General features: G+C 41.5%; 2 protein-coding genes and 1 long non-coding RNA gene across 5 annotated transcripts; 2 read left to right on the top strand and 1 right to left on the bottom strand.

Moving 5' to 3' along the window:
- The first annotated feature begins 471 nt into the window (after positions 1 to 471).
- Positions 472 to 6,200, top strand: LOC133134668 (uncharacterized). The gene is made up of 6 exons (XM_061250936.1): positions 472 to 549; positions 701 to 731; positions 1,034 to 1,090; positions 1,413 to 1,544; positions 5,022 to 5,141; positions 5,586 to 6,200. Exons 1-6 carry the CDS (start codon positions 531 to 533, stop codon positions 5,638 to 5,640), a joined length of 414 nt encoding a protein of 137 aa, XP_061106920.1. The 5' UTR covers positions 472 to 530; the 3' UTR covers positions 5,641 to 6,200.
- Positions 6,201 to 6,521: 321 nt separating this feature from the next.
- LOC133135864 (uncharacterized) lies at positions 6,522 to 10,191 on the top strand. Its single transcript, XR_009709451.1, has 3 exons — positions 6,522 to 7,293; positions 7,999 to 8,136; positions 8,779 to 10,191. It is a non-coding gene; the product is annotated as an uncharacterized LOC133135864 (long non-coding RNA).
- Positions 10,192 to 15,781: 5,590 nt separating this feature from the next.
- Positions 15,782 to 21,139, bottom strand: hopx (HOP homeobox). Of its 3 annotated transcripts, none has more exons than XM_061252315.1 (3): positions 20,776 to 21,139; positions 20,165 to 20,467; positions 15,782 to 16,130 (listed from the first exon to the last, which is right to left on the bottom strand). In XM_061252315.1, exons 2-3 carry the CDS (start codon positions 20,327 to 20,329, stop codon positions 16,053 to 16,055), a joined length of 243 nt encoding a protein of 80 aa, XP_061108299.1. In that variant the 5' UTR covers positions 20,330 to 20,467; positions 20,776 to 21,139; the 3' UTR covers positions 15,782 to 16,052. The 3 variants fall into 3 exon arrangements, with proteins under 3 accessions (XP_061108299.1, XP_061108297.1, XP_061108298.1); XM_061252313.1 differs by having other exon boundaries at positions 20,165 to 20,332; positions 20,776 to 21,132; XM_061252314.1 differs by lacking the exon at positions 20,776 to 21,139 and having other exon boundaries at positions 20,165 to 20,690.
- Positions 21,140 to 21,433: the final 294 nt, after the last annotated feature.

The following is a 21,433-nucleotide window of genomic DNA, read 5'->3' on the forward strand; positions in this document are numbered from 1 at the left end:
CATCGACTGCCATTCCTTCACTCCATAGCAACACATCGTGCCACATACACATTAACATATTTACCAGACACTGTTGGGGAAAGTCACCTAAACTGCTTACATTCATAGCATATTCAGTGAGATATTTACTGCTGCATTCAGGTTAAGTATATTGTTCACAGATACAGCAAATCCCATCCTCATCTGTAGTCCTTAACCTGCATGTCATTGGACTACACCACCACATTTCTGTCTTTTGGTTCAATTCTGCTTCAGATTTTAGAATGAATTGAAGTTTTTTTTCACCTTGGTGTTACTGCATAATTGAGTATGTTGAGGTTCTGTTGGAAGCTCAATTGTGTACCTGATTGGTCTTCTTGCCTCTCACTCAGGTTTCAGCCACTTAGAGAGTCAGGGCATGTGATTAGTTACTACGTAGCTACCCCAGTGTCTTAGCAACCCCAGTGACTCTTTTGTCATCAAAGCAGAGAGGTTCATTTTCGTCTGCAGTGGAATAGTATGCGCTAAAGTCTTTCCACTCCCCTGGAAGTATGGTCTCTGAAAAAGCAGGTGAGTTCTTGTACTGATCCGGAGGTCATCCATGTTGCAATGAAAATGTCTGTACGGATAGCACTGCTTGCTGTGACAAACTCTTACAGGCAGCAGAAGAACACACTAGAAATGAATGTGCTGAGATACCTGTATCTCTTTTTTTACACAGGTTGTCCATTCAGGCTGTGTCCATCTGCCAGGTAAGGCAACTCAACTTGAGGATGAGCTTATTGTTTTAACAGCTTTAATTAATCAAAATTTCCCATTTTACAATATATGTGTTTGTAATAGGTCCAATGTGGTAATCTATTCTATTAGGAAGTTTGGCTCTAGCATGAGCGACATACTCACGGTCACACACCGACACAAGCACACACACATTCAGCGAGCGAGTGTTTCCGTGTAAGACTATCACTGTAAGCTGTAACTGTATCCAGTCCTTTTGGTTTGCTGCAGTGTCAAAGAAAGTGATTAAATCCTTTGTGCCTATTCATACTCTCAGAATTCTGCAGCTGGCCCGGCATAAAGACTCCAAAACCAATTGGTACACCACACCTTGGTGAGCTGTCAATCATGATTCTCTAGATTATTGACAATACTGTAGTGATAATAGGCTTTTAATGTATTTTGAGTAACAACTGGCATAGAAAATGTAGTTGCTGGCATTGATCAAATGTAATTTGATTTGTTCAAATGTGCTCAAATTGAATTATTTTCCTAATGTAAAACATGTTAAACCTTCTGCTGAAAGTAAAAAAACAAAAACCTGTAAAAGAAAGAAAATGGCAACATATTTTCTTTTCAATTCCTTTATCAATGTTAATTATTCTGTTTGAGTTCATATGCCAAAGTAAAACTTGCCCACGTTGCTGGTTTAACAGCAAGCTAACATGGGGAAATCAGGATTCAATATGGCCGCTGTCACACGCTGCATTACGAGCCTCGCCTACAGAGAGGACTCTGTGCCTGGCGAAACACAAGAGACCCTTCTCTGTTTGGGATGAACAGCCAAGGTAACCGCCTAGCCTTTGCTTTTGCTCAGTGTATCACAGCAATACAGTTTACACAGCGTGACAACACTGGTCATTGCTTTGCCAAATAGGATAATTAGAAACATCTGAGATGTGGAGAATTGCGAAAAGATATGTATTCTTAGTATTTAGAATGTTGTCATGGACACCAGATGCATAGTATCATGGTAGGATCATAAATGACTTGTTTTTGATCAAACATAATTTTGTTGTGGAAAGAACTACAATAAAAGTCCTTTCTTATAACGCCATCGTGGAAGTCGCCCTTAGATTCCTCAACTCAAACATTCAGTGCTCCTGCAACCAAACTATGATCTGAAGCAACAAACTCTAGCATGTTCTATCTTTATTAGCAGATGGTACACAACAACTATGCTGAAAGCAGAGTTTCTAAGTGCCACCACTGTCGCATACAGTCCCCTCCAAAAGTATTGGAACAGCAAGGTCAATTCCTTAGTTTTTGCTATACACTGAAGACAATTGAGTTTGAGGTCAAAAGATGTACATGAGATAACCGATCCGAATTTAAGCTTCACTGTATTTTTATATTGATTTGTTAAACAACTTAGAACATACCACCTTTTGTATCAGACCACCACATTTTTAGGTGAGCATGTGACTGCCAGGTGTTTCTTGTTGCCAATATGTGTCCTGTTAGATTGATCGATTAAACAATAAATAGTTCTGAATGTCTACTCTTGGTTTTAGTCTTGGGTTTTGCCAGTGAAGACTGCATTTGTGTTAGAAAAGATAAACCAACATGAAGACCAGAGAGCTGTCTTTGGGAGAAAAGTAAGCCATTTTGAAGCTTAGAAAGTGAGGAAATCGATCAGAGCCATTGCACAAATATTGGGAATAGCTTGTACAACAACTTGGAATGTCCTGAGAAAGAAACAAACCACTGGCATACTGAGCAACAGACATCGAACAGGTTGACCAAGGAAAACAGCAGCAGTTGAAGACAGAAACATTGTGAGAGCTGTGAAGAAAAATCCCAAAACATCAGTCGGTGACATCACAAACAATCTCCACAGGGCAGGGGTAATGGTATCTAAGACTCAGAGAGCAGCAATATGGAGTTTATACCACAAGATGCAAACCACTCATCAGTAGTAAGAATCGGAAGGGGAGAATACAATTTGCAAAGAAGTACAAAGATAAGCCAAAAAAGGTCTTTAACAAAGTTCTATGGACTGATGAGATCATGATTAACCTCTACTGAAGTGATTGAAAGGCATGTGGAGAAAGAAGGGATCTGCTCATGATCCAAAACATATGAGCTCATCTGTGAAGCACGGTGGAGGAAGTGTCATGGCTTGGGCTTGCATGACTGCTTCTGGAGTGGGCTCACTAAACTTTATTGATGATGTACCTCACGATGAAAGCAGCAGGATGAAGTCAGAAGTCTACGAAACATTCTGTCTGCCAACTTACGGAGAAATGCATCCAAACTAAGTGCAGCAAGACAATGACCCATAACACACTGCCAACTCAGCAAAGGACTTCATTTGGGATAGAACGTGGAAGGTTTTAGACTGGCCAATCAAACACCAGACCTTAACCCAATTGAGCATGCATTTCACCACCAGAAGGGGAGATTGAAGGGAAAAAACCGTGAAATAAACTGAAAGAGGCTGGAAAAGCATCACAAAAGAAGAATGCAACAGTTTGGTGATGTCAATTGGTTGCAGGCTTGATGCAGTTATTGCAAGCAAGGGATATGCTACCAAATTGTTATTTACTTTCATTTACTTAAATACTATCTGTTCCAATACTTTTGCTCACCTAAAAAGTGGGGTGTCTGATATCAAAGGTGCTATGTTCTAAGTAGATTAACACATCTGTGTAAATACCAGAAAATAAAAGCTGACATTCTGAACTCTTGCTTCATAGGTCTTTAGTAGTTACGCATATCATCCTCAGATTTGCATATTTGTGGTCAATGAGTTTGTAATCCAGGAAATGTATAGCTTTACCTGTTTTGACTGAGTATTTCATTGCAATTAAAGGTGAACAACATCAATTTTGCATTTTCACTTGTATTTGTGGCACTCTATACCTAAATTATAATAATAACAAACTACATAGTATTGTAAATGGTAGTCTCTTGCTTCATGGAAGCCAAATTCCATGTCTCTGTGACGCACACATCTGGAGTTATAAAACCTTGAATAGGAGACTATAAATAGGTGAGGATTGGACATATTTGGCATCTGCACAATTGGATTAACTCCCAGAATTCTATCAAATACCCATAGTTCAGGAGTGACCATAATGGCAAAGCCAGGCTTCTCCTACATTTTTTTATATGAATAAAATAAAATTAGTCAGAACTGCTGATGTCTACATAGTTATTTCTAATTACCAGCCTGGACTGTGGCTGCTATAAGAGCATAAGGCATTATTCAGAGACATAACTCAATGGAAAGCCATAACCTAATTGTCCAGTGTTTCAGGAAGTCTGGTTAATGGAATTGGGAGAGGAAGCTGATTGAATGAGGCAGGAAGACTGCTGAGGAAATTTGAGCGCATCAGAAATGCAGCAATAACTTCTGCAACCACCCCAAGGAAAACTACCTCCTGCCCGGTCCAATGGCACAACAGAACTACATTGTCCTAGAGAGAGGGGAGGACATAAGATATCTGGCGGTCTCTAGATAGCGCCCTTGTGACTAGACCAGAAAATCACAAGTCAGACTACAGGGCAGCTGAAGTCAGCTGTCTGAGGGCTGTTTAAGAGTTGTGGTCGATGGAACAGAGTTATGCTGTTTGAGCCCCCTTCAGAAATGTTGGCTGTCTCTTCATGTTGTGGTGGTCAATCCACAAAAAAAAAAAAAAACATGTAGAGTAAATCTCTTGTAGAAATGTTCAACAGACCCATGGTATAGTTCTCTCTTATGTAGTTAACAAGGTACATTCGCATGAGATGTTGCCCCCCAGGACATATGCACATATTACACTCTCAGAAATAAAGGTACAAAATGTGCCTAAAAAAGGTACAAATGCTTGTTGCTGGGGCTGTACTATATGGTATAGGTACATACCCCCAGCCAGTAATATATTAATATTAATTTGCACATTTTTTGCTTGGAAAGCAAACTCATTTGTACCCAAAAAGAACATTAGTGTATTTTCACAATTGTACAATTGGGGAATTTGATCCTTGAAGAACAAGAATGTACCTCCACTGTGACTTTATTTCTGAGAGCGTAGGGGATCATCTTTGTAGTGTAATATATACACACACAAACACACACACACACACACACAAATTTCATATTTGTTCTGAGAACATACATCATTTTCTTACGAATGCAAAAAATTACTCTCTTGCAGTCCTTCCATTGACCAAAACAAGCTGTGGGATGAAATAGTGATCAAATTTTGCCTGCCAAAACAAATAATCACCTTTAACCCAGAGAGTTGGGTAATCACTTTCTTTTTGGCACTTTTCCCCAGCCAGGAAGGCGAGGAGCGGCTCTGCTTGGGTTCGTGTCCCACCTCCGGGCTGATCCGGTACGAGACCCTCGTCCGGCTGTCCACGCCCAAACACAGGTCCCGAAGTCCCCAGGACGTCAGGTAAGAGAGACAGGTGACCAAAAATGCAACAGTTTACTGCCTGTTCCTACAAGAAAACAGCTCTGTGGACAGGTCTTATTGGCCAGAGAGGGCAGGAGGGGCGGTACAATGACATCTGTTTTTTCGGTCGTGGACTGTGAGGGTACAGAGGGGGTTTGGAGACAATAGACACCATTGTCTGAACCTGGAGGTCCTGGGGTATTTTCAAACTGTAGAGGAAGTCTTTTTATAACCCTTATGACACTTTTTGTGTGTGTGTGTGTGTGTGTGTGTGTGCGTATGTGTGTATGAGAGAGTGTGTGTGCGGGCAGAGGTCGCATAATTGGGTCCAGGACACACAGTGGAACTTTCTGGAACAATAGGGGATACTGTCTCCAGCTGCTTGCATGAACTGCGAACAATCACTTCTGTTTATTTCATTTTATTTTATCTTTTTTTTTTCAGATCTCTGTATCAAACGTCCTCATGTTTTTGTGTTTTTTTTTGTTGTTTTTTTTAAACAAGAAAACATGCTGCACAGGGAGATAAGGTGGGAAGCTTTTGATGTGAAGTACAACTGCAGCTAGGGATTTGACCCCTTCTGAACCGCTGTATCTCCATGTATACCAGTTGCAGACTCAGGTGTGCATGTGTGCTGCAATAGATAACACAATCAAGATAAAGGATATGTGGAATAAAGAACATGTAATGAGGAGAACAGATCATTCAGCCCACCTAGGATCGCATACTATACCTCCAGACTGGAGAGAGCATCCAGCATTGTGCCAAGCCTGGTCACACCCTGGGGGCCTCTGCCTCTTCTGCATCCATCCAAGATAACGGCTCTCATCATGTTTAATAGGAAGTAGATGTAGGCATTTACTTTGGCATGCGTGATAACCCACTTGCCCTTTAAGCCGTGTTAACACTCTTCACTTAATTCCAGTTTGATTTCTGACTCTTTTATCCAGTAGAGAACAGTATATGCTTTCCAACGGTGTATGGCATAATTGGAAGTTTATTTTTGTGATTCACAGCTCCACGTAACGAGCAAGAATGATTACTTTCAACAGACCTTTGCTCAGGCAACCAGTTATATGCAGTTTTGCCATCTGGTGTTTTCCTTCGTGTTTTTGGAAGATTTTACACATTTTCTGACTCATAGCTGAAGCAAATTCTCACCATGCTGACAAGGATTTTGGTAGTGAGTGGGAAAAGAGGAGGAAGTATTCCTAGGATGTATTCAAACATGGGGAAGACGTACATATTACTGCTCATAACATTTACATTTATTTGATATTGTTATATTTGCATTGGTCGTTTAACATATGTATCATTTATATGAATATTTATGGTAAAAGAAAATATTGTACAAATATGTCTGGTTCCATTAAGGTCATTCTTCCCTCTTGTTCTGTCTGGTAAGACACATACAGTACACAGTTACACACAGTTACATAAGACTGGCAAGGAGCAGATGCCAAATATATCAACTTGGTCACAAGCACTCACATCAAACAGAGTATGACAGGGTGGAAAACCAGAGTCTGCAAGATCAATTCCTGTTGTAACCTCCAGCAAAGATGCTTAACCTGAATAGCTTCAGTGAATATCTGGCCATTTAAATGTTTAAACAGTGTGTACAAATGAAACCTGTAAGCAAGTGACTGGATAAGAGAGCAAATAAGTGATAAATATTATTATTAGCAAATAATTGTATTAGCATCTATGTTCAAATTGGCATTGTTAGCCAAGGCTTCTGTTTGGATTTTTGATGAGGAGAGGGTCATTGCTGCTTCTTGGTCAGTTTATTTGATTAATCTATAAGGGTTCTTAAGTTTTTATCTTTTTATGTGCTCACTCTAGCACTTGGAACTATACTTCCCAAGGGTTTTCAGTCCACTTATCCCTAGTTATAGTTTTGCACTTTATTGTACATCATTCTGGATAAGAGCATCTGCCAAATGACTAATGTAATGGGAGGGGTAGAGGCGCTATTTGAGATTTTGGGTCTGGTCTGAACCGGTCCAGGCCACCTCACACGGACCGGTGCGAGCACGAATGTCCCATCTGGCACTTTGACGTGAGTGCACCAGCCCGTGCCCCTTCAGCCCGTCTCCTCCAGCTGGCCCGGCCCAAAGGGGCCCACCCCGACTTCACAGGCAACCGCGAGGTGAGCACAGCACCACAATCCACTATTTTAACAAAATCACCAATATGGATGCTAAGTGTGCTGTGCAGATTAATAACAGGAGCATTATACTGGGGGAGGAACTGCTTGCTGTGGATGGCATGGTAGTGCTGGATTAAAATCCTGACCTTAGGCCTTTCTGTGTGGAGTTTTATGTTCTCCCCATGTGCTCAGTTTCCTGAGGATCAGTGGTCCTCACTCCTGGTCCTGGAGAGCCGCAGGGTGTGCTGGTTTTTGTTGTTGCCCAGCACTTAATTGATCAATGAATTAAAGCAGTTCAGTGATGGTTTCTTGGGACCAGTGCTCTGGATAGTCTGGTTTCTTCCCCACAGTCCTGCAGGTTAGACATGCAAGTTAGATTATCTGGAGAGTCTAAATAGTCCTTAGGGTATGAATGTGTGAGTCGTGAACCCTGTGACAGGTTGGTAACCTGTCCAGGGTGCCTCTCCCCCAGTGCATGCTGGGATAGGCTCCATCCACCCCAAAATCCTTACCAGGAATAAGCGGTTTAGAACCTTAATAAAAGAATGGATGGAGGATCTGCTGTGTGCATCATGCTTGGGTAGATACTATATCGGGTTAAAGACATGGAACTAATGCCAGGAAGGGCTGGTATCCTGTGATGATGTGATTTTCTTTGGTGATTTTTTATTTCTCTCTCTCTCTCTTTCACTCTCTCTCTCGGAGTACGTGGAGTCGGTCGTCTCTGACCCTGCTAAGTCAGCTCACTCCTCCCCCAGGGTTAACCAGCTCTCCATGCCCAAGTTGAGGAAGGAGAGTCACTTGTTCTTTTCTTGGAGACCCCCAGAGGAACCCATTCGCCCTGTAAGAGCCTGCCCCCTCACCCTCTCACCCCAGCACCACTACCTGAAACAATACACCACACATAACCTTCCAGCTTCTCCATCTGACCTGGGTCAAATATGACATATCATATTCTCAGAACATAGAGTTAAGCGTTGAGCAGATTTCTGTCTTGAATTAAATTTAATTAAGATTTTTTGTCTTTAATTCTGCTGATTTGACATTAAATCTCATAGGCTACAGCAACAGTGTAGCCCATTCTGATCAGACTTTCTTCTGAAAGCATTCTCTAAAACTGTATCACGACTTGGCCTTTATTAGCTTTTGTACAAATTTGTTCTTTTCCCTGCTTATTCAACCCCCTACAGAGCACCACACACCAAAACCACTACACCCAAATGTTTATCCTTTCCCAAAAGCTTGTTTTTATTAAATTTGAAATTGAATTGAATTGAACTGAACCAAACTCAATTGAACTGAGTTGAATGGAATTTAATTAAACTGAGCTGAATTGAACTGAATTAAACTGACCCTAATTAAATTGAATTGAACTGACTGAATTGAATCAAATTGAATTCAATTGAATGGAACTGAACTGATTTTGACTGTACTGAGTTTTCCCAGGACCTCATCCCATGATATATCCTCTCTTGAATTTCACAGGTTTCCCGATATGCCAAAAGGGCTGTGGCGTCTCCTCGGGTTAGGAGCCTGGCAGTACCCAAAGACGTCGTTAAAGATTACCTCCCACATCGAGATCCAGTGTGGTCTCCTCCTGGAGGCTCAGGGAGAAGAGACATGTCAGCTTAGCCTGTAGCTCTTAGCACATAGCACAATAGCAAAGTGCAAGGACTACATCTTACTGTGGAAAGCCCCCCTCCCAAGAAGAGTAATTTGGTTTTTATTTTGCATGATTTTGGGAAGTGTTCTCTGGTCCTGGAGAGCTACAGGGTCTGCTGGTTTTTGTTGTCACTCAACACTTAATTGATCAGTTAAGGCGATTACCTGGCTAATGCACCTCACCTGGACTGTTGGTTCTGAACTGGATGTGGAATTTAAGGTGAGGAACCAGCAACCCATTCAGGTTCAGTACGAAGTACTACTGTGTTCTCCTGGACCGGTACTGAGTACAACAGTGTTCTCTTTGACCCATACTGAGTACCACTGTGTTGTCCTGGACCAGTACTAAGCATCACTGTTTGTTCTCCTGGACTGGCACTGAGTACCACTGTGTTCTCCTAAATCTGTACTGAGTACCACTGTGTGTTCTCCAGGACTGGTACTAAGTACAACTTTTTTCACCACATACTGAACCTTACCTCCGAAGTCACCATGGGCCAGATGTACTAAGCCTTTTGCAAGGATTTTCAGGTGCAAATATGATGCATTCTGCCCAGGAAACATGCATGATATGTATGAAACTGGCGCACAGGCCTGGAACCACAGAATGTGTGTGATCTATCGCACTTCTCTCCTTATTGCATAAGCATTTAAGAGTGGATCGTGCAGATAAGGGGCGGAGATATTATAAGTGTGGCTGATTGTGTATTTAGTTGAAGTTCACGCACTTAACAAGGGCGCGTGAAATTTATCTGCCTCTAAAGAGCAGGTGTAAACCGAGGCACAAGCGAGACAGAGACACAGGCTCCAAATCTTCAAATTACTTAAAACTGAAATAATCTTAGAAACAAAAATCAACTCCAATAAATAAACAGATTATTAATATTAAATATGAATGAATGATTGCAGCCATGATTGGGTGTTTGTCACAGAAAATATATTGAAAATAATATAGCTAATTAACCAAATGCGAAGCAGTGGGAAATTACTAAAATTACATGCTCATCCATAGTGACAGTAACAAGTGTTTGAAGAAAAATCTAAAAATCATTGCCACTAGTAAAAAAATATGAGTAGGTTGAATGAATTGACATGCTGCTTTTAATCACTTCTGTCCATCGTGGAAAGACTTGCTTTTTGCCTTCAACAGAGCATTGTTAGAAACAGAGCTCTTATGTACCTTCATACTTATGGATAGTACTGTATTGTAATGGTCTAGTGATTGTGATTTTGTTATGCTGCTATTTGACCCTATCTTGGCTAGGTCTCATTTGTAAAAGAGGATTTAATCTCAATGTGACTTCCTAGTCAAATAAAGGTTTATATATTATATAGAACATGTTCTACTGGCATTGCTAAAATAATAAAAACAGGGTTGTGTGTTTGTTTAGATTAGTTATCCTTCAAAACAATCACAGAAAAGAAAGGGGGAAAGACTTCTGTGAGAAACAACCAGCCATACATGCTGTGCATTTTGGATTAATTCAAATGAAAATAGACATCACAGCTGGAATATGTACAAATTCTGTCCTGTGCTGGATATGCTTTTATGTGGCAGCAGATACATGGATATCACCACATGCAGTGAAGATATTTAATGCACTAAACATGTGTTTTAACTGTGCTGTTTAAGATCAAAATGTGGTTCATAGGCAGTCCCGTTTGCTGATTGCGTAATGAGCTGTAGCCTGCGTAAATAAGACGTTAATTTCAGGCACACTGCAACCTCACCAACACACTCTCGTCAGGCCGCATTTTGCACATTTGCAACATATCCAAAGGAAAGGAAAGGTTTACAAAGCCATTTCTAAGGATCCAAAGAACTGCAGGCCTCACTGGCCAGATCAGTGTTCATGAGTCCACAAAAATAAAGGAGGCTGGTTGCTGGTTGCTAACCAAGAGAAAATTGGTTATTCATGGATTAGCAAAAATGCACCTGAATGATCCCCAAGCCTTTGGGGATAATGGTCTCTGAACAGGTGAGTCGAAAGTAACATGGGTCCCATTATGTCTGCCGTAAAGCAAATAAAGCATTTTACATTAAAAATATCACACCAACAGTCAAACAGTCAAACTCTGTGGTAGTGTGATTGTGTGGAGCTGCTTTGCTGATCTGGAAGATTTGAAGAAACCATGAAGTATGCCCTCTATCAGAAAATGCTTAAGGAGAATGTCTAGTTATCTTTCTGTGACCTGAAGCCTGTCTTGCGTTATGAAGCAAGACAATGATCCAAAACCCTACAGCAGGTCCATACCTGAATGATTGAAAAGAAACTGAATTAAAGTTTTGAAGTGGCCTAGTCAAAGTCCTGACCTGAACCAAATCTAAAACTATAGTGTGTGACAAATATATTATAATAGATTAAACCAGGAAGGGAGGAAATTATTTTTCACAGCACTGTACATACACACACACACACACACAAACACACACACACAAACACACGTACATACACAAAACTTAATATTAAAAACCATAGACAATGAAATATCACTTATCAACATTGCCTGAGCCAACATGAGAATGCAGGGATCAGCTTATAAACCATTTACCAGAGAAAACATAAATCATCAATTTTTATGAACATGGACACCCAATAGTGTACAGTGTATAGAGGAACAGTTACCCCTTTTCTGGGGGTATTTCAGACCCTGGGTTGACTCCAATTCAAAAGGGAGCGAGCGAGAAAAAGAGAGAGAAAACATAAACTTATAACACTTATTACACAGTGGTATAAACATGTTTACTGTAAGTTCATGTATGTTATATTTCATTTCCATATTTGTGTGTTTCTATGTACAGTATTATATTGTATTGCTTTGGCAATATAACTAGTTGTCCTGCCAATAAGCCAATTAAATTTAAATTGAATTGAGAGAGAGATAGAGAGAGAGCATGCACAGGGACATAACAGTAACTATCTGTAGGCCATGAGATTCAATTAAGTGTGAGTGTTATACATTCTATCTATGGGATGTGGTGTTTGATAATGTGCCTCTTGTGCTCCTCACCAGACAGATTTTTCTCCTGTTTTTTTTTTTTTCTCACTAAATACCCCTGTCAGGCACTGCTTGGATACAAGTAAAATTTACAGCTCAAGAACCTTTACAGCTTGTGCCCGGCGCTTTATGTAATCAAACCCACCTCTCACATTGATTGGGTCCCCTAGATACATGCCTCAGGGTGATGTTTAGCACATTTCAGCTGTTCTGTATGGCAATACTACAACATAAATACATTCGGATTCATCAATCTTTTAATGGTGTTGATTTTGGAAACGTGACCTGCGTAAACTGGGTCATAAATCCAGGCCCATAAAAACAGAAATGTGCCCACGGTTTGGCATGACATAACCATGGTGACGGACTTTAACGTAACACAGCCATTTTTACATTTGATCAAAGAATATTCCTCAAATAATTCCTATTCAGTGTAAAACATCTGTATTGGCTGATGACATTATAAAATGTCCAGTGTCAATGTAACAGTAAAAGTTTACAGTAAAAGAGTCCAAGATGGATCAGGTGTACCCTATCAGATCAGTTTTAACCCAAACCAAAATGTTATTAAATAGATCTGGTGAGGCAGCTTAATTGAATTAATGTACTTACATGTATCTCTGATATCACTTTTTATGTCTCAGGATAACACTGTTACAAGCAACATGGGTACTGAGGATGATAACTCCAGTGTGGAGTCTACTGAGGCTGATAACTCCAGTGTGAGATTCATTGCGGCTGATAAATCCAGTGTGGGGTCTACTGAGGCTGATAACTCCAGTGTGGGGTCTACTGTGGCTGATTACTTCGGTGTGAGGTCTACTGAGGCTGATAACTCCAGTGTGGGCTCCACTGAGGCTGATAACTAGTGTGGGGTCTACTGGGGTCGTAACTCTAATGTGAGATGAAATGAGGCTGTTAACCCCAGTTTGAGATAAACTGAGGGTGATTACTCCAGTCTGGAGTCTATTGAGGCTGATAACTCCAGTGTGAGATTAACTGTGGCTGATAACTCCAGTGTGGGGTCTACTGAGGCTGATTACTCCAGTGTGTGGTCTACTGAGGCTGATATCTTCAGTGTGGGGGCTACTGAGGCTGATAACTCTAGTGTGTGGTCTACTGAGGCTGGTAACTTCAGTGTGGGGTCCACTGAAGCTGATAACTAGTGTGGAGTAAGGGTGATTTCACAGCACCCCTGCAGGTCAGCAATATCCTGTCTGTCCTTTGGCTGTGTCTCCACTGGTCATAAAAAAGTGTTAAATTAAGACAACAAATACTCATTAACATTGAGTATTACAGACGTTGAATGGCAGTTTAATATAATTATGTCTTGTGAACCGCAAAAAAAGGTAGAGCTATCTTTTAATGTACAAGACTGACTTGACCCAAGTAAATTTTTATTTTTGTTATTAAGAAAGGCTTTTGATTGCTTAATACCAGTATATTAGTTATTGCACATGTACTCCACCCATCATCTGGTTATTGAGCTAATTCTGGGCTCAGTAACCCAATGAAATTGATTCAAATTGATTCAGAATAATATTTCCCATGGCCTCACATCTTTCAGTCCTTGAAAATGACTGAATCTAGAAGTTGAATGTATGGCTGTTTCACTTTGAGATGTCTTTCATTGCTCAGATTTTTTTTTACACCACCTCAGTTTCTGTTTCCTCAGTTTCTTTTGGCATCTTCTTTCATCCCCTCCTTTCTTCCCTTTTGTATCTGCTATTCTGTTTGCTTATTGTTTGCTATCGCAGAGCTGGTGTGTTACTGTACCTCCAGGCTGCTCATGCTGTATACTGAACCGGTTCATACCGGTTTTCTGTAGGCAGGCTATTGATCTGGTTTTCATAACATGCGCTCAATAATAAATCCTGATCTTTTTTTTCCACCTTGCTTTTCCCCCTAGCAGCATTCAAATTCATATGTAAACATTTGGTTCATATTCAAATAAAAGTTGGTTCCAAGGTCATATCCGTTACCATAAAAAGGAGATAGGATCTCTGTAACTGCAGACAAAGCTTTATTGTATTGGTTAGGAAATATCCTAATTTCTTCAGGGATGCACTGTAATATTTGGCACGTGCCCTTTAACAATAGCGAACACAGCAATCCATGGGGAGTCAAGGCAGAAAACAGGCCAAAACCACCCAATCTAGCAACTCTTTATACTGGCCGAGGGTTATGGATTTAAAACAATCCCTCTGGGTCAGGGCTGCTTAATCTTCATACAGGCAAAGGGTGGTAGCTTTAGAAACAATCTGGGCGACTAGACTGCCCAATCTGGCCTTTGTACTGTTACAGCACCTATGTTTTTTTAGGTCACCCAACGGCCAGCTCTCTGGTAGCCCAACAACCCCAGATGAGCTAATGTGCTCATTTAGTTTAGGCTATCTCAGATTAGCTGGGATGGGCATCAGTGTCTGGTTGGAATCCCAGCGACAGGGACATGCCGAAACGTCATCCCGCTTGAGCACCGGGCGGTGTTCCCGCTCCATGCCGATCCCGGAGTGACAGATTCCACACATATCCGCAGAGCTCTCTTAGCAACACACACAATGCCACAGCCCATTCTAATTCCACACGCACATTGTCCTGCGTGTGTGCGTGGATGTTTAGTCTCTCAGGGTGTGGGTGTTCTTCTCAGCAGGCTTACTGTGGGAACCACACCACTCTGAGGCCTTGTTTGTATGCAGATTGTGTGAGTTTGTGCATGTCCAGGTGGACACAGCGGATACGTGTCGCCACTGCAAATTAGCTTTAGAACAAGAAATACTTGTTTGACATTACCAGCTGAGCATGAGTGTGTGTGTGTGTGTGTTCATGTGTGCTGCTTATCGCATGCAGGGTTCCCACCATCTGTAGACCAGGTCATAATAACAGGCTGAAATCACTTCCTCACCATCTCTCTGTCTCTCACCCCTCACTCTGTCTATCATTCAGGTGCCGAAACAGGGGGGTTGCTGTACTTTTGGGGAGATAGAGCAGATGGGATGCAGGGTGGCAGGTGAGGTGTGTCTGTGGCAGGTGAGGTGTGTGTGTGTGTGAGGTAGTTGACGTGTGTGTGAGGCATGGGTTTATTCCCATGCTCAGGCTTTGATTAAGGTTACATTTCCTCAGCTACTGAAGCAGAAACTCCAGTTTCCAGTCCCCATTCGTCAAAAAGAAACAGGGGTAAGAAGAGACACCCTTTACATCTTTTATGGGGTCCTGAAAGCACAGCCTTGTCCCGCTCCCGGCTCACCGATCAAATCTCCCCGGCCTGGCAACCCGCCAGCTTTCATTCCATCAGCCAACGAGATAGCACCCATTACAATAGATACACACACACACACACACACGCATATACACATATACACATACACACACACACACACACAGGAATATACACATAAACACATACACAGACACACACAGGCATATACACACACACGCATATGCACATACACACACAGACATATAGACATATACACACATACACACACATATATATATACACATACACATGCATATACATATACAAACATGCAAGCATATACACACATACACACACACACACACATATATACACATATACACATACACACGCAGACACGCATATACACATACACACACACAGGCATATACACATATACACACATACACCACATACACACACACACACATATATACACACATACACATGCATATACATATACAAACACGCAAGCATATACACACATACACACACACACACACACGCATATACACACATACATACACACACACACACACACACACACAAAGACAAATAACTGAAATTCTGAATATCGGCTGTACAAAAAGCTAGAGATATATTTATATATTTATTTACTTATATATATTTTATTTATGTAAACATATTGATACAAAAAAATTTGCCAAACCGACTAAAAAGTAAAATAAAATAAAAAAATAACACAAGTAAGACTTACAAACAGGTCACATTCAGCAAATGAGCAAAGAGCTTAGATACAGGGAGGAGAGGATTAGATGAAGTGAAGACTCCAGTGCTCCTTTCCAGCCTGGTCTTGGGTCAGGAAAAGATGGCCACGGCAGATTGGCACCTTCACCACATGTTAGTCCTTCACGGATCCCAGTGCAGCTGGCAGACCCTCGGCCTCTCTCCACTGGGCATTGCGTAGCCTGAACCATTTCTAGAATGGGAGGGGAAGGGAGTGGGAGACATCAGAGTCAGTAAATTATTATTATTATTAACCTTCATTTAAAAAATAATAACACATTTTTGCTAATGTAAATGAGCAAATAAAGGATCGTTATAGCCGGAAACCTAAGGAACTCTATATACAGCACTACAGGCAACATTTTTAAAGTATATGACACTCTTATCCAGTGCAATGAACACCGCGTTCATCATTTTACAAACAGTACATCCAGATATTCACTTAAGCCGTTCAGGTTAAGTACGGCACTCAAAGGTGCAGTGGCAGTGCCCCGTCATGGAGCGGACCCTGCAACCTCCGAGTTACCAACACAGTTCCCCGAAAATAAAACCACACTGCCAGCCGAGGAACTGTACAAGCATGTACTTCTTTGTTCTTAGTTTGTTCATTTGTTCTTCAAGGATCACATTTCCCACATACATTGATGTTCTCTTTGACACGAGTCAATATTCCAAGTAAAAAAGGTACAAATTAGATATATACGTTTATTTACCTCCCCAGTGACAAGCATTTGTACCTTTTTTGGCACTTTTTTGTACATTTATTTCTGAAAGTACAGGCAATAATTACTTTATCAGCTGTGTCAACTCAGACAGTGAGAAGTCCATCTCCATTGCATATCTAAATCATTTTTAAGAGGTAGAAGGCTCAGTCTGTACCAGGATTTACTCAAGGGAAGTTCTCAAAGTGAAGAAAATGAATCGCTGCCCTGAAGGAATCAACCACAGAAGCCTCAAGGCTGTGTTTTACATTGTAGTTTAGAGGCAATAAAAAAAAACAACAACAGCAAAGGCATCCTGGGTAATATTGTCACTATTTAAAGGCATTGGGTTTCCAAGGAATACGAAGCACCGGTGACATCATTCTGACCGTGTTGCATAATTTGGGAAGGTATGAAACTGATTTAACAGGCATCCCGCAGTTCGTGTTTCCAGAAATTGTTGCCGCAAATTATGTAAACATCCAGAGGGAAATTACAGAAATGAAATGAGGAAAGTTTAGTGAGAAATTTCATTTTCGAGTTTGTAAAGTGACAAAAAAGAAAAACATGCCTTTAAAAAAATAAAAAAATAAAAATAAAGGAAAAACACAGCCCCTTCTCATTCTTCCAGAAAAAACGCTGACTCTCCAGCCTTACTGACTGCAGATTTTAAGTACTTAAACCCCACTTTATTACAGATAACAGCAGGGTCTTAGGAACCAATCCAAATTAATAGATTACCTTGCCACAGGCGGTAAAAAATGACCCACTCGACACAATGTGCACATTGCTGATGACAGGCAGGTTTTTTTTTGTTTTTTTTTTAAAGTGTTACACCAGTCTCACATCAAGATAACGGTGGACTAACTCGAAAGCAAACTGAAAGTATCAATGCCAAACCCTCATACGGCGACATTCCATTGGTCACAGCATGACGCAGCTATACTTTTGGAATGTTATTTAGCTGATGCTTTTATCCAAAGAGACTTTACAGTTGATTAGACTAAGCAGGGGACAATCCCCCCTGGTGCAATGTTGGGTAAAGGACCTTGCTCAAGGTCCAAACAGCTGCATGTATCTTATCATGGCAACACCGGGGCTTGAGCCACCAACCTTCCAGGACCCAGTCAGGTACCTTAGCCAGTAGACTACAATCTGCCCCTGTTTTAATTGACAAATACAGCAGGTGACGAGGGAGCAACTTTAGCTAGCTAGGTGTGAACACTCGGTCCGGCCCGAGAAGCCTTGTGAAAAAACAGAACTGGCAGTGGAGAACTGAGATAAGGAACTGCAGTCTCCCTCCCTGCTCACACAGAGTCTACAGGCAGTGTGCAGAAAGCTTCTTCTGAATGCTCTGAAACAGAGCAGGGGTTCTGGACTGGGCGAGTGGCCTGTTCTGCTTCCAGTCATTTTACACGACACTGACATTTTTCAACTAACTTACACTGGCATTTAGCAGATGGCTACATGGTTGCCTTTTTTGTTGAGTAAAAACAGTGGATAATAACTAAAGTAAAGCAGGTTGCGTGTCTTGCTCAAATATACATAACACTGACACTGCTGGGTATCAAACCTTCAAGCTCAGTTGTAAAATCATAATATTACAGTGCCACCACATCTTTAGCCTTTGAGAAAGAAAAAGAAAGAAAATTTCAGTTCAGGATGAAGTCAGGCCTTCGGACAGGGTGCCAAAAGCTCCATGTTGTCCTGAGCCTTGTTGCCCAGTCAAGTTGGCTGCTTTCCTCCTCCTTTATGAAAACCAACATGATCCAGCAAAACCGGTTTGTACAGACAGGGGAATACATTTGAAAAGCGTGTGTCACTACTTGATTTGTGCCTTACCGCTTGACAGCCTTTAACAGAAGCAGAAACGGGAGGATAATGGTAACAATCTACCCATGGGAGGCTGCCGGCTGGCTTTTGTTCACCTATTCATAAACAGAAAATAAAGATGATGTATGCTGAGAAACAGACACATCCTCTGATGCGGATAAATCCCTCGGGATTGCCGTTTTGCAACACCCATTCTGTTGTTTGATCTATTTGAGATTTTCATCATCGACGGAGGTGTCTGCGCGATGCAACTGCCAGAAATTATACCGAAACTCTTCTTATATTAAATATGCTCACAGGGAGCTTGACGTATGATAAATTATCTACACATATCTATGTCTCCCTCCCTTTTTTACATTTCCTTAACAAAATAGTGAGTGAGTGAAAACAATAGCCCTGTGTAAAATGTGGAATGTAAGAGGAGTTTCCACTGAACTTCTGCATGATGTCATTGTCAATACCGCCCAGCGCCCTCGCGGATTTATCCACAGAGCAGACCTACCCTCATTAAAGCAGCACATGTTGCGGTCTTATATCTGTTAGGCTTGCGATAAGTCCAAAGCGTAGCTAGCTTAGTCTGACAGACGCGCTTACTGCTGGCGCAGGACTTAGGGCCCAGCATTCAGGTCAGGCAAGAATAACTGCAACATTTTCATACGAGACGATCTGTGCATCTTGCGGCTGAAAATTTAAAAGGCGTAATTGAAACGCCTCAGGTAAAGGCCACCCACGACTCGAATACAACATTTCCTTTGACATTTAATGCCTCGGGAGCGGAGTTTTGAAAAGCCACGCGACATCAGCGTTGTCACACAGCCAAATGCGATGTTATAAGCGGTGAAATAATAATTCGGAGGGTTGAAAGTGACCCTAAAGTCACGGGGCAGTTTGGAAACCGCGGCGTTGCCCTAAATTCAATTGTAAAGTCGCATGTCCGATGTTTTATTCAGCCTCACGAACTTTCATCGCAGCTTTAAACAGAAACAGAATACAGAAACAGAGCGACTGGCGCAACGGAAAGGGCACGCCAGCGTCCTTTCCAATGGTACTCTCAGGGAGGGGTGAGAGTAACACACGGGCTTCTAATAGCTCTCTTGGCACGGAAGCGTTGTTGTAAAAAAACAAGTAGCCTACCCATTCTACAAACTACGGTCACCACCCCCCCACTCGCTTCTGGTGGGTTCCACTAGCAACTACACACAATGCAGCCCATTAATTCCCCGCGATGTGAAGTGAAAGGTGTTTTGTTCGCTGGCGCGTAAACACTATTTGACAAGGAGAATGTGGTTTTGCGCGATGCCAACTAGTTAATCGAACAAACACCCTGGAAAATAACCCCTAAACACGACCTCGATCTGTTTTTGGGTGTCACACCTGAAACATTCAGATGCCCACCCAAAACACCACATGGGTTTCTTGCGTTATTTGTTATATTAACGCACAGCACCAAACAGAACCGCACGATGAATATTTAATTGAAAATGTAATTTATAAAACAGAATTACTGAAATACACATGCAAGTTTCTTATTTCAAGTCTTGTTAAACATACAATTCATTATGTAGCCTACAAAATGTCCTGTTTCCAGGAAATGCTGTGGCAGTAAGATTAGCCGATGTATATGAGAAGTACAGACATCTATTTATAAAAATAATAATAATACATTTTGAACATAGTTATGGACCCGCCTCACCGCTGTTTCTGCCTCGGACAGTCCACACTCAGCTGCGATCAACATGAGCGTCGCCTCATCTGGATGCTTGGTGACTTTGGTGAAATTCTCCTCCAGAACCTTGACCTGGTCCTCCGCTAATTGCATGCTTGCCATACCATCTCCGTTTCTTCCATCTGAAGCCATTTCCTTTGCAGCAAAAACAGCAAAAAAAGTAGATAAATAACCGAATAAGATTTGTTGTGGACGCTCCGAATTATTTTCACTCCGCGGTCGTAGTTCCCATCCAAAACGCCTTGCTTAAGAAGTAAACAACAGCGGCAACTGGAAAACAGACAGCAAAACAATCTTTAATCCTTTCGTAATTACTGGTACTGGTAAAAGGCTGACCACGAAACCGCGTACAGTATTGAAAAAACTGTGTGAAAGACTGGTCCAGACAACAGCAGCTCAATATATTCCTCTCACAGAACCTCCCCTTTTAACTACTGACTTCTGTCAGTAAAACTTCTCACAAATTGTGTACACATTTGTTGAAGGTGCCAGCAAAAAGGGGGGTACGTTCATAATAAAATAGCCTGGACACTCTACGCAGTGGCCATTTCTATAATATGACTGCAAATGTAGCCTACCCATTCACAGCGCCTCCAGGTGGGTTCGCGTCCTCCGAAGTATGGAGCTACAACTGTACACTACTGTAGCTTTCCCAATTGCAATGTTTGCTTGGTGACGTCACGCAGGGGCGACACTGTCCGCGTTCAGTCGCTGCACCTGTAAGGTGTTTTCATGTCATTCATATCACGCTTCTGCTCGGAACCACTACTCAGCAACACGTCAAATATCTCATGGGAAATACTGGGCGCCCAAGAACGATACGGGTAGCAACAAGAGGGAAACCATTTCTGCACATACTATAAAACGACATATAACGGCTAGAGTCAATATAGGCTACTGTAAGCTGCAAACATATAACAGGGTTCGAAGCACTTATACGCACTTTCTGTTGCGGAGGCGTACTCGCTGCGCATGCAATTGCTTTTAATGGGTTTTTTGCAGACTTTCTGCGAGAAACGGAAATGTCCACAGGGTCAACTTCATATTCTCAGGAATGTTTACACTGGCACACACAATGTTCACAGTTCTGGATATTATCTTCATTTAGGCTATATTTAGAGAAGGCATATTCATCAGAGTAATCACAAGCTGTGATACTGAAAAAGTTCAAACACATTTGATATTTAAGAGATGACAGCATGTCCAGTAACTTGATGTGATCAGGCACATTCACAT

This window comes from Conger conger, chromosome 8 (genome assembly GCF_963514075.1).
Source record: "Conger conger chromosome 8, fConCon1.1, whole genome shotgun sequence".
NCBI lineage: Eukaryota > Metazoa > Chordata > Actinopteri > Anguilliformes > Congridae > Conger > Conger conger.

What these genes read in the sequence shown, in the direction of transcription:
- LOC133134668 (XM_061250936.1), top strand. An exon ending in AATTGGTACACCACACCTTG is followed by an intron (nt 1,091 to 1,412) that starts GTGAGCTGTCAA and finishes CTGGTTTAACAG; the next exon opens with CAAGCTAACATGGGGAAATC. An exon ending in CGAAGTCCCCAGGACGTCAG is followed by an intron (nt 5,142 to 5,585) that starts GTAAGAGAGACA and finishes TTTTTTTTTCAG; the next exon opens with ATCTCTGTATCAAACGTCCT.
- hopx (XM_061252315.1), bottom strand. Translation starts at nt 20,329, where the DNA reads ATGGCTTCAGATGGAAGAAACGGAGATGGTATGGCAAGCATGCAATTA. An exon ending in TGTCCGAGGCAGAAACAGCG is followed by an intron (nt 16,131 to 20,164) that starts GTGAGGCGGGTC and finishes CTCCCATTCTAG; the next exon opens with AAATGGTTCAGGCTACGCAA.